The 13,509-nt window shown below is 41.2% G+C and overlaps 1 protein-coding gene across 2 annotated transcripts in view; it reads left to right on the top strand.

The window, feature by feature from the left end:
- kdm5ba (lysine demethylase 5Ba) overlaps window positions 1-13,509 on the top strand; it is a 254,050-nt gene that overhangs the window by 219,444 nt on the left and 21,097 nt on the right. For both annotated transcript variants that reach the window (XM_078546909.1, XM_078546911.1), the window contains 2 exons: window positions 9,277-9,786; window positions 12,489-12,603. In XM_078546909.1, coding sequence (XP_078403035.1) covers window positions 9,277-9,786; window positions 12,489-12,603 — 625 coding nt within the window. The remainder of the gene's footprint in view (window positions 1-9,276; window positions 9,787-12,488; window positions 12,604-13,509) is intronic.

Here is a 13,509-nt window from a genome sequence, read left to right as displayed (position 1 = left end):
GATCGAGGTGTACAAGATTATTAGGGGCATCAACAGGATGGATAGGGAGCAGCTTGAAGGGTCAGTCACAAGGGGACAGAAGTTCAAGGTGAGGGACAGGAGGTTTAGGGGGGATGTGAGGAAAAACCTTTTTACCCAGAGGGTGGTGACAGTCTGGAATGTGCTGCCTGGGAGGGTGGTGGAGGCGGGTTGCCTCTCATTCTTTAATAAGTATCTGGATGAGCACTTGGCGCGTCATAACATTCAAGGCTATGGGCCAAGTGCTGGTAAATGGGATTAGGTAGGTAGGTCAGGTGTTTCTCACGTGTCAGTGCAGACTCGATGGGCCAAAGGGCCTCTTCTGCACTGTGAGATTCTGTGACACAGTGCCAGTGCACTGAGGCACACCTTGCACCCAACCCCATTCTACAACATTTCTGCAGTTGCCCGCCATGACTCCCATCGAACCTTGTTCCCTCCCCTAGACTGAAAATCTAAACTTCTGGGGCACTTACTCCCAGTTCGGGTTTGTGGAACAGGGATTTGTCCCTACTATGCTGGGAGTGAAAATTCAGGCTAAAGTATGAGGTTGGGAATGATGGATAGTGCGATAGTCCTAAGGAACATTGTGCCGCTGTCCAGCAAGCCACTTTCCAAGAGGTTGAAAAGCAGTTAGACTACTTGAATAGAACAGTGGTAGTGGGGTGTGCTATCAGAGTTCCTAGAGTGTCTTGCCTTCCTGATGGCAATTATTGGAAATGCTTAGAATGTAGAAGCACAGGAGGCGGCCATTTGGTCCATTGTGCCTGTGTCAGCTATTTGAAAGAGATAGCAAATAGTCCCACTGCCCTACGGTTTTCCCATTGCTCTGCTATTTTTTCCATTTAAAGTATTTATACAAATCGCTTCAGAAAGTTTCTATTGAATCTGCTTCCACCACTCTTTCAAACAATGCTTTCCAGATCATCACAACTCACTGCATAAAAAGCTTAAACTCTGATTCTTTCACCAAATATCTTTTATCTTAAACAGGTGACCTTGGTTACTGACCTTCTGCCTCTGGAAACAATTTCTCCTTATTTATTTCCTTCCAGTGAAGATTTTTTTTAAAAGTGACCTACAATGGACAGTCACTCTTCCACAAAGTGCTAAGGTACACAACGCATGCTGGCACGTTCCTCACCACTTCGGGAGATGCAGAAATGTCACTTGTCCACAAAGCTGTGCATTCAAAATTCTGGCTAAAACCAGGCTGAATGTCTCATCCAAGTGATCTCCACTAGATGCTTGGCTGGGGGTGACAATGTGTAGTGTTTCTAAAGTGACCACCTATATTTGTTCCATTCAGGAACCAGCTCCTTGTGCTAACCACAAACACGGAAGAGAAAAAGGACACCAAGAGGATGTGTTATGGGCGTGGGGGATGGGTTCAGCAAATGAATTGCCCTCTTCAATTTGGGCTCCACATCCATAATACCTATAAACGATGGAACCTTCATGACCTCAAGACATCCCAGAAGGTTTACAGCCAATGAAGTGCTTTTGAAACATTGCAGTGTAGAAAACACAACAGTCAACTTGCATGCATCTAAGTCCCAAAACCAGAAATGCGATTGTTACCAGATCATCAGTTTTGTTGACATTGGCTGAGGGATAAATACTGACCAAGATGCCGATAAGAACTCCCCTGCTTTTCTTTGGAACTTTTGTGTCCACCTGAGAGGGCAGTTTGGCCCGCAGTTTAACATCTCATCCAAAAGCATCATTCCTCAGGACTGCACTGGGAATGGCAGTGTAGACTTTGCTTAATTGTGAGAATGGAACACAACCTTCTGACTAAGATGAGTGTGTTGAGCCATGGCTGACACATTAATTGTTTTTGTAACTTTATTATCTGCAAGTGGTCAACAGGACTAGTCCCAAATGAGGTTGAATTTTTAACAGGAAGAAGAATGATGCTTCTAGTATAGAATTAAAGCATTGAAGACTGACAAGAAAATTATCAAAGTTTCTGGGGAAAGAAGGAATGAGAGCAGCCAAAAATTGTGCTCTATGCACTGAAACGAATGGTATAGATGAAAATTAGTTTTAAGTTTTTAAGAAAGAGACTAAGAAATTAGAAACTATTGAAAGGTGAGATCTCGAGCTGTAATCTTCACATTGCTTTGTCAGCTGTGGCTCAGTGGTAGTAATCATACGTGAGTCGAAGATTGTGGATTCAAACTCGCCTGCAGAATGAGTGTACAATCTAAACTGACGGTTCAATGCAGTATTAAGGGAGTGCGGCCCTCTGAGATAGTTGTAAAAGACCCCATGACATGATTTCAAGGCAAGCTGGAAAGTTCCTTCAAACAACACTTAGATTGGTCATTCATCCCATTGATGTTTGACCTAGATGCATGCATAGTGAGTGTCATGAAACAGTGACTGCCCTTGAAAAGTACTTCATTGGTTCTACAGTGCTTTAGGGCATTCTGAGGCTTGACAGCATGAAACAACACTTGTGCTTTTTTTGCTTTAATGCCATATTCTTGAAGTCATCCTAGGACTTTGTTCAACCCTACAATGTGCTCTTTCCCTGTCTTACTGCTAATTAGAATGTCAAATAAGAAGCAGCACACTCCCTTTCAGCCCAATTGTTACCTGAACCAGGGCTCTCTGGAACACTGGAAGCAGTAGGCGCCCCAAATGGTGTCCTTTCATTTAGATACAACCCTTTGTGTGTATGACTGGTAAGCAATTCCTTGTTCTTGTCCGTTAATTCTAATTTCATGTATGCATTTGACAAATCTATCTTACTGAACACCTTCCCATTTGTTAATTTAGAAAACCAGTCTTAACTAGTAGACAGTGGATAAGTGTCATTTTCGATCACCTTATTTACTGTTCGCTTATAATCTCCACAAATCCAAAACGGACTCATTTGCTTTTTGTACTACCACAGTGCATGCAGCCCATTTGCTGCTCTTCACCTTATTAATTGCTCCTGTTATTTCGAATTTATCCAGCTCTTTACTTACTGCTTCTAACTACATATGTCAGTGGTCTGGCCTTGCAAGATGCCAACATTGTCCTTTATCTTGATTTCAGCCTTATGATGCCTAAGTTTATCATTTGGTCTTCCTCGTTCAAAGCTCACTTTTTGTTCTCTTAGTGCTTTCTCAATATCAGATGTACTTTTACTGATCCCTACTTTAAATAACTCAGCGCACTTTTAACCAGATCTTAAGCCAATTCATTCCCATCAGGGAGACTTTGATATTACTTGGAGGGTACAATGGCAAGTAATAGGATTGTCACGGACAGGAGAGAGAGAAACTGAACTTCTTTATCCTCTCCCCATCTGGCATCCCCCTACATTATTAAGTAGGCTGTGGCATGCTTCCCCAAACCCTCAGTTTGTGGGATCCAATTTAATAATCACTCGCAGCAAACTCACATTATGATTAACTCAGAAGGTTAGTTTATTCACATTCAAATCCGGTGTTCGCAGCACCACACACCACCCCCACCCACACACCACCCCTTGTCCAGTAAGGTGGGGGGGAGGGGCAGAAAAGAGAAAGATTTACAACTATGGACAACAACAATAGATGAACCGCAGAAATGAATATCAGTTCGCATGATTTCCAGAGTGTTTCCTTCGTGGCAGAGTTCAGTCCAAATGAGTTTCTGTTTGGAGACAACACGAGAGTCCTTGAAACGAATGATGATGCGACATGATGGAGTTTCTGTGCTTAGACCGCCTGGTAGGTGATGATCAGAGATTTTTTAAATCAAATGGGCTTCGAGGGGTTGAGAGATGATAGCTGGTTGCTTGCTCAGCCAGGCTGTTTGGAGTCCTTTCCAATTGGTGTTAAAACAGCAGTCTGAAGGTTTCTCAGTTCTCAAAGAAGTATAACAATTTCAAATCATGTGACCTTTTTTCACCACAGTGATGTCAAAATGGATGTTTATCTGTTGTCTGGAACTGGCTTTTGGTTTGAGGACTGATAATGTCCCAGCCATTAGCTTTAGAAAAAGTTACTATCCTTACTGAAGCTCTTGTGTCGGGAACCCATTGTCTAAGCAGACCCTCTGACTCTGCTAAAGGGATAAACTTATCAAGCCGCAAACGATGTCCATTGTTCCCTCAATGGCCCCCGTTCAAAATGGACCTGGACTGCCCCAGGTATGAGAGATGGCTTGCAGATTGAAATTCATTATGCTTGCAGTGTCCCCTGGTTTCATGATTATAATGTCCTTACAATGGGTGTGAGATTCCATGATGATGAGGATTTTTTTGTTCTTGTAACTCCCATTGGTAGCTTCCATAATAAAGGGCCATTCATGTGATCATGTGACTTGTGACAGCCATTTTTTGGTTCAGCAGAAGGTCCATTTTTAAAAATAGCAAAAACAATAAAACTTTGATATATGTGGTTTTGGATTTCTTTTCATGTCTTATTGACCTAACAGGATGCATCATCATATTCCATCCTAAGTGTCATTCCCAATCACCTTATTTACTGCTTGCTTATAATCTCCACAAATCCAAAATGGACCCATCAGCCTCCAGAAGCAGAAGAAGCTTCCACCCATCACGTTTACCTAACACTGGAATACTTTTATTAGAATTATTAGTGAGTTTCACACCTGTTTTGCATAAAGGAATGTGACTTAGGGATTTCCTGTCCTCTCCTTCAAGATAACAGATATAACTCCAACTGTATCAACCATGAAAGAAATTTGTGAATCTCCAACTTCCATTTTTACTGTGGATGCTAGAATTAAGTCTTCAGCCCTATTGTTCTTGTCTTCCATGTGCTGTTTTTCTTACTCTCTGACTGAATATCGCCTTTGATCTTCCAGCTTGATCACATCAACTTCTGTTTCCATGTCTATCCTTTGTGCATTTGAGGACTTCCAGGCCCTGAATTAGTTACAGATCTACCACGACCACGACCTGGTACTTGACTGCGACCTACTGCATTACTATTTCCTCCAATCCTGCATGCTGAGTGGATAAGACTAATTTCCTCACAATCATAGCACTTTGACTGGAAGTGGAGACATATTTAGATGTTAGTGGCTATCATGGCAGCGGGAACTTCTGACTCTGAGACTGTGAACTTGGCTTATCTTAGCCTGGATTCAGCTGAAATCTTGTGGACTTTATCTGCCAGTTGGAAAATAAAACTCCTTGCAGTTTGAAACTGTCTGTTTCGGCCATTTCCGTGGCCTCATAGGCCTCTTTCCACACCAGTTTACTGCCTTTACTCAACAACTCAGCCTGGATTTTATTGTCCTTCAGGCCCCTTTAAAAGTGTCTCTAAGGTTGATTTCTCAGTTGGTGCCATACCCACAGTGGCCAGAGAGTTTCTTTAACTCAAGAATGTAATCACAGAATTGTTACAGCACCAGAGGAAGTCATTTGGCCCATCATGTCTCTGCCAGCTCACCAAATGAGTAACACACCCAATGCCATTCTCCTGTAACCATGCACATTATTTTAAGATAAGTTTCTCCTCATGACTCCATTGCTTCTTTTGCCAATTACTTTAAATCCATGGCGCCTTGTTTTTTTCTTTTCACCAGTGGGAGTAGTTTTACCTGTCTACTCTGTCCAGACCCCTCATAACTTTGAATACCTCTAATACCTCAAATCATCTTTGAACCTTCGCTTCTCCAAGGAAAACAATCCCAACTCCTCAAATCTATGTACGTAACTGAAGTTGCTCATCCCTGGAACCATTCTTGTAAATATTTTCTGCACTCTCTCTCATGCCTTCGCATATTTCCTGAAGTGTGGCACCTACAGCTGGACGCAACCTTTGTTTTATATAACTTTAACATAACCGCCTTGCTTTTGTACTGTATGCCCTGTTAATCAAACCTAGGATACTGTATGCTTTATTAACCATTCTCTCAACCTGTCAATAAATTATGCACACACACTCGGGTCGCTCTGCTCCTGCTCCTCCTTTAGAATCGTACCCTTACTTTATGTTGGCTCTCCATATTCTTCCTACCAAAATTAATCACTTCACACTCTCTGCATTGAATTTTATCTGCCACCTGTCTGCCCATTCCACCAACTTGTTTTTGTCCTTTTGAAGTTCTACACTATCTTCCTCAAGTTCACAATGCTTCCAAGTTTCGTATCATGCTAAAATTTTGAAACTGTGCCCTGTATACCAAGGTCTAAGTCATGAATATATATCAAGAAAAGCAAAGGTCCCAACACCAACTCCTGGGGAACTCCACTACAAACCTTCCTCCAGTCCATAAAGCATCCATTAACCATTGCTCTCTTGCCAATTTCTGTTGTGCGGTACTGTACCAAATGCCTTTCGGAACCCCAAATACGCCAGAACAAGAGCATTATCCTCATCAGCCTTCTCTGTTACCTTATCAAAAAACTCCGGCCACTTAGCTAAACATGATTTTCCATTAATAAATCCATGTTGGCTTTCCTTAATTAACCCTCATTTGCCCGTATGACTTAATTTTGTCCCGAATTATTGTTCCTGGAGGCTTCCCCACCACTGAAGTTAAACCAACTGACTTGTAGTTGCTTGGCTTATCATTTTTTTAATCCTTTTTTAAACAAAGATTTCAGCATTCTCTGCTACATTCTCACTTGACAACTTTCCTATGTCTGAATGTAAATCAGTACAATTTAATTCTTAATCCTGTTGTAATAGGAGTCCAGAATCTCATTTATTTCAATATATTCCATAGTACTGTTGTCTCTCAGGCAACACTTGTTAATAGTATGTCACTTATATTGTTAGGATACACAGGTGTACATATAAATAGGGGACAGCTAGGGCACTGGGTGTATGAGAGGAGAGCTATGAGACTGAATAAAGTAAATAAACTCTCTCAATAAAGAAAAGCTCTGTCTTTGGTTTGACTTCACCACCTGTTGGATTCTGTTAGCAACACTGGTTAGATGCAACATCAAAAGCATCTGGCCCCATCATGGTGAGGAAGGCATTTACTTTATCCTCATCATCTACTTGATTCACTTTCAGACATTTATGAAGCCATCATTTGTAATTGCTCCAGACCTCTCTGTTAGGGTTGAGTTCTTCCCATTGTACCCAAATATGCCTTTTGTGGCTTTTTATTCAATCAGTTACATTTCGTACTGACACACTGAGCTGTTCATGAACACTACACGTGTACACAAAACAATATTTGAACCATTCAACTTTCTTCGCAGCCAACTTTAGGAGTTCCAAAATGTATTGTACAGCGTTCTGTGATTAGAAGAAAAAAAGTGCCATCATAGCCTCAACGCCATCTTTCTGTGGTGTCCTGGGCTGATACTGGAATCACATGCGGACTCGTCTTCAGCATAGTTGCTTACAACTAATTTATTTATGCCTCACCAGCAGAGACGGCAGTATCACAGCTCCTACAATACACTAAAGCAGGGCAGTGATATAAGGTGATTTTAATGATTGGAGAGCGTAGAGCCATTCCTAAGGCAGTCTTAATTGTGGAGGGTGGATGAATGGGTAAGTTTTTACAAATGATAATGAAAGTGAGAGTGTGCATGTGCTAGAAGAGCATGTTGATCAAGATGGATAAGTCATCTAGTCCTGATAGCTTGCACCCTACATTTTTGAAAGAAGCTGGTGGGGTATAGAGGCAGGAGATGCAAATTGTGCCATGAGACTAAACAGCAACCAATATAATACTCTTGGTCAAGAATGGAGAGAAGCGTAAACCAGTTGCGAGCAAATCTATAATTTGAAATAAAATTAGTGAGTGTTTAGAAATGCATGGGGTAATCCAGGACAATCAGCATAGACTTGTTAAAGGGAAATTGTGTTTGATAAACTTAATAAGAATATTTTGAAGATGTGACCAATTGGGTAAAAAATGTTGTATGTTTAGTATTGATGGAATTTCTGAAGGCATTTGATAAGATATCTCCCATCGCCAATGTGGTGGGAGGTCATAAACAATAGGAGAAATAAACGCAAAATGGGTCTGTACACTCAATGGGAAGAAAGGATGTAGAACAGAGAACACTAATGGTTCAAATGCATAATTCCCTAAAAGACCAGCAAGGTAAATATATAAAGATCAATAGAATTTTGAGCTTTATAAATCTACGTGCATATGTATGTACCCTATTATAGAAAGGGTATTAAAGTCATAATGTGGTTTCTACCAGTTTGATGCCACGAGTGGGAAAACTAATTACAAACATATTGAATATACTCTGAGCGAGGGCTTGGGAGAGGGGCAGAGAGAGGCAGGAAAGGAGCTGCAAGTGGGAAGGCCAGGGAGGGAAGTGGTGAGTGGGAGAAAGGCAACTAGCAGGAGGGTGGGGGAGCAAGTGAGGTAGTGTGCCTGATGGTCAGGGAGAGGGAAAGCCTGGAGTGCGAGGGTTGTGGAGCAGGAGGGCTAGGGAGCAGGATGGGCAGTGAGTGAAGGGATTGATGAGCAGAAGAGGCAGGGAACGGGAGGATCGGTGAGCAGGAGGGTTGGCAGTGGGATGGTTAGCAAGAGGGAGGGGCGACAAGTGGATGGGTCAGGGAGCAAGAGAGTCCACTCCAAAATGTCGCCAATTAGGTGTCTCAACTGGCATGAAATGACACAAAAACAGAAATCCCAACTCTAAGCCCACATAAAGGCCTCGTTATACCTGAGATGTTAAAGTGGAGCGACTTAAAACGGGCCAACTTATTGTATATCGAATGTATATATGAAACAGAGAGGCTAAAAGGAGACTAATAGATTTTTTAAATGATGAACATTTTGATAATCTTTCACTATTTCCTCTGGTTAGTGATGTATAATCACAGTGAATAAGAAATTTCTTGCACGGTATTGTTGGAGTTTTGAATGCTTTGCCACCATTGATTCATTCAAGGGATAATTGATAAATATTTGAAGTGGAAAAAGGTGGAAGAGAGCAAAATAGTGAGATTAGTTTTGAATGTGACTAATGAAGAGCTGGCACAGATGTAATGAAATGAATGTGCTGTTAAACTGCTTTGGTTTCTGTTATTTTCTGTTTCAGGCTTACTTCATGTAATTACCCCTCCTTTACTTGTGTAGCCATAGCCCTGTCATCAGATTACTTTTGTTCAGAGCTGGTACCCAGGAAGAGGAGTCCACTGTTTTGTTTTATTGCTTTGCTTTCAAAATTCAATTTTGGTGCTGGGAGGGGTAAAATACATGAAGTAAGCCTGATGGCGGTGGGAATGCTGATTGCCATGATATAGCTGATCAGAGAGAAGTCTACTTGTATCAGAATACCATGTAGAGGTAACTTATTTTTCTCATTCTTAGGTGGCAACTTTCAATGAAGCCAGGCTGAAGGAAATGGAATCATTTCGCTCCCTCCAAACAGCAAACTCCATTAAATTCCTCTCTGATGCAGAGTGTATGGAAACAAAGGTGTGTGTTTGTAAGAAGGCTGCAGCTGGCTCCATGCTGCAGTGTGAGCTTTGCAAAGACTGGTTCCACAGCAGCTGTGTCTCAACAGTGAATGCTCACCATGGGGAGCTGCCCTGGCTTTGCCCACTCTGTCTGCGATCAGAAAAACCATCGTTTGAGCAAATCCTCCCACTACTCTCGACGCTACAAAAGATTCCTGTCAGATTGCCAGAAGGTGAAGCACTAAATTATGTTTTTGAACGAGCTGTGAACTGGCAACATCGGACAAAGCAGCTTCTTAGCAGAGATGAACTACGCTTGGCCCAAATAACCTCACAAGTAGAAATCCAGGCTTGTCAGGGAATTACAAAACAAATGGCTGCCACTGAACTAGAGAAACGAGTTGCTGAAGGTAATTTGCAGGTAAGACCAGACGAAAGCAAACTTTGGAGTTTGGCCGCCCCCTTACCTGAAAAGGACATTTATTCCATACTATTTCTTTCAGCAGCAGCTCCTTTTCTAATGTTGACATGGAAATTGTATTTAAGGACCTGCTTTACCACTTCAAAAGGACCTTGATAAGTTCTACAAAGTTTAATACTATTAAACACTGCACACATTCCAATTCTTGGTTTCAGTAACCATGGGGCTGTAACTGAGAAACCCAGGTGAAGGGCCAAGGCTGATTGACTGGTTTTCCAAACTTGGATTTTAAAAGTCTGAAGACATGGGGGGTCGAGGAGCTCCATAGTTTGAGGTCCTTGGAAGAAAAGAAAATGTGTAATGATTCTATATGCGAAAAGCATGTTTGCAGATTAGGAGGAACAGTAAATTCAGAGACTGTATGTGGCAGGATTGCTAAAATATCAAAGTGAGAAAGATTGTTCAGGGGAGAGGCGAGGAGGAATTCAGGCTGAGAGGGGAATCCTCTGTTGAGGAATATGCTTTTTTTGTATCCTGAGAAGCTATGTGCAACAGAGGTGTTATACACTCTCCAGATAGTCATCAGGTTAAAGCAGTGACTATTTGAACCACAGAACATGAACATACCGGATTGAGTCCTTGGGCTATGTTGAGTTGTTGGACTCAACCATAGCAGCTGTAGAGGCAACAAAGTTAATGTCTGTGCCTCTGCATCGGAAAGTAGGAAAAGTCTCTGGGTTGTTGTCCCTGTTTGGTGTTCAATGACCACTTCTGGAAATGTATGAATGAACATGGATTACTGTCAACGCGCTCAAATTAGGCTCATGCATGAAGAATGCCTTTTGGACAAAGTGCCATGTGATAGCTGGTAACCATAGAACTGCAGCTCTGCACAGACTCATGGGAAGAAAATTGGCAGAAGAACGGTAGCAGGAAAAAATAGGCTCCCAAAGACAGAGCAATATTGAGGCCTTGGACAGAGCTGGTTTGTGAAGACTTGAGTTGCTAAAGGAGAAGCTCAAATAGCTCAATAATGTTAAAGTACAGTAGTATGGTTCAAGGAAAAACCTGGTAGCTAGTAGCTGGAATTGCAAGAGACATGCAGAAACTGCCCTTGAAGAATAGGAGGAAACCAGTTTTTCATTGCTTATCAAAGACATAGAGAAGGGGAGTGGAATTAACTGGATTGCTCCTGAAAAGAATTGGCGCAGATTCAGTGAGTTGAATGGCCTCCATATGCCCTATTCTATGATTGATAGAGAAAAACAAGATGTAGTGATTCATTCAGTAAGTTATTCAGTATAGATTCAAATCAGAGTGTAAGTTGGTACTCAGAGGAAAGCCACCTGAGAACTAGTAAATGAGCCATCAGCTACACTAATTTTCTCTCCAAATAACTCTACCATGTGGACCTCACTTAAATGAGAAATCTGTATACTGGGTCCCATGCAAATGGGGTTAAGACAAAATTCCTCGCATTGAGTATTTTCTGTATAAAATGGACTTGTTGGGATTCTGGGTCTTATCTACTCAAGCAGACTTCTTAATAGATTATATGTTGTACAATTATTAAGGGTTTTTAATTTTCTGTTAAGTTTCATTCATTTGATACATACATTAGTCTGTGTGGAGTTGTGGGCAATTTTTGCAGCTTTGTTTTCTTTCTCCTCCCTCCATTGACCCCCATCAGTACTTCATTTAATTATTCTTAGTTATTGCTGCCACTTCAATGGAACCAAAGAATGTCCCTTGGGGATTCTGATAGCTATGCACATTGAGATAAAGAATGACTTTTACTAGACGTCAACAAATTAAGATGCAACAACAACTGAGGCATTTTGTCCACGTCATTCCTCCATAGGGTTACATGTTTATAGAAACTGCCACAAATATTTGAATCCCTCAAGACCTGTCTCATCTTCATAAGAGAAATTGCCACAGAGTTAATCCACTTACAGGATAACCTACAGCCAAGTGGAATAGGGATTAGTATAGCATGAATGCTATGAGGTTATTGAGGTTACAATCAAATCAGCCATGATTTTATTAAATGACAGAGTAGGCTCAAGGAGCTGAGTGTCCTAGTCCTGCTCCTAATTCATTTGTTTGTATGTATATATGATTCCACATCCCCCCCAGTCCACCATAGGGATTATCTATCATATCAGGGAGGCTGCAGTGCAAACAAACAGTGTAGGGAACAACAGCTTCAGCACTTCTCCAGTGGAAAAGAGATTCAGCTGGATAAGGCACACGTCATTATAGGTGGCATCCACGTGGTTGTCAGGCTCTTCACGTCAATCCCACTGCCTTAATGCATTTGAACTCTATGTTCAAGTGGTATCTGGCCACAAAAATAAATCATGATCTTCACGAGTGGCCATTATTTCAATAATAGCCAAGATACCTTTATTATTAAATCATATTATTTGAAGGGTAAGAAAATGTAGAGGTGATGCTTAATAGAATACAAGAGTAAAATAGTGCAGATGCTAGAAATGTGAAATAAAAACAGAAAATGCTGGAAATATTCAGCAGGTCTGGTAGTACCTGTGGGGAGAGAGAAACAGAGTTAACATTTTATAACTGCTGTCAAATTATATGGTATGATTTCTGTTTTCTCTTTCTCTCTTGCCCCTACCCACTCAGCCGAGCTAAAAATTAATTTTGTATACATTCACACACATCTTTTGTCTATTCAGGTGAATTCTGGCAATGAAAGTGAGTTTTTTACTGAAGTTTGTAATAGCAATCCATTTGAAAAGGAGAAGGTGGTAGGATACAGACCTTCATGGCAGTCCTGCATTCCAGCTCAAGGTTTGTACTTATATTATAAAGTGAGAATGTAACCTATTTTTCTGGCAGAGTGATGCCATATCTCAACTTCATGGTCTGGCTCTGCAGTCTACCATTTTCATCAATCTATTCCATTAAAAAAACTCAGTTCAAAAATACCATTTTCCTCATTTTTTTCCCTCCTGTCTAGCACATTTTGCAAAGGTGTACTACAGGTACTGGGCCCCTTATTCGGCATACCAAAATCTGGAAGGATCTGAAAACCGACTGTATTCAAAACTGGTGCCCTGGGTAGTAATTTGAATAAAACCCTTTTATTCTTTATTTTTCAAACTTTTTTATGTATTATGCCTAGGACCCAAAATCTGTAGAAGCCCCAAATCTGGCACATGTCTGGTCCTGAGCTTCCCTGATACATGGACCAGTAACTGTACTTGATACGGTGTACAGTATTGTACAGTGGTGAGGCAGCAAGGGAGTTGGTGTTGATGATGGCAATGAGAAAGGCAAGTAGAGTGCTTCCAAAAAATGGAGTAGACCTAAAGTTCAAATACTAATACTGGCGCTCCGGCAGCCTGTACCGTCTGTTGAGCATATGCGGAAGGTATACAGATTTGTCTCAAAATTGCCAGTTTCCTGCGAGTAGAAGACAACAGCAGGCATCTAACTAAGCCACATTCTACCGTCGTTCCATCAATTTCATGATTGATTGCATCACTGTCAATATCCAGGGAAGTAAAAGGTCACAAACAGTATATATTACCACAAACATGAAGAATACTTGTAATAAATGCAAAATACTGCAGATGCTAGAAGTCTGAAATAAAAGTGGAAAATGCTGGAAGAACTCAGCAGGTCTGGGAGCAACTTCAGAGAGAGAAACAGTTGACGTTTTGAGTCCAATATAACTCTTCTTCGGAACTTCAG

This window comes from Cetorhinus maximus, chromosome 8, assembly GCF_964194155.1.
Source record: "Cetorhinus maximus chromosome 8, sCetMax3.hap1.1, whole genome shotgun sequence".
Classification (NCBI taxonomy): domain Eukaryota; kingdom Metazoa; phylum Chordata; class Chondrichthyes; order Lamniformes; family Cetorhinidae; genus Cetorhinus; species Cetorhinus maximus.
This window is presented reverse-complemented; position numbering and strand designations above follow the sequence as displayed.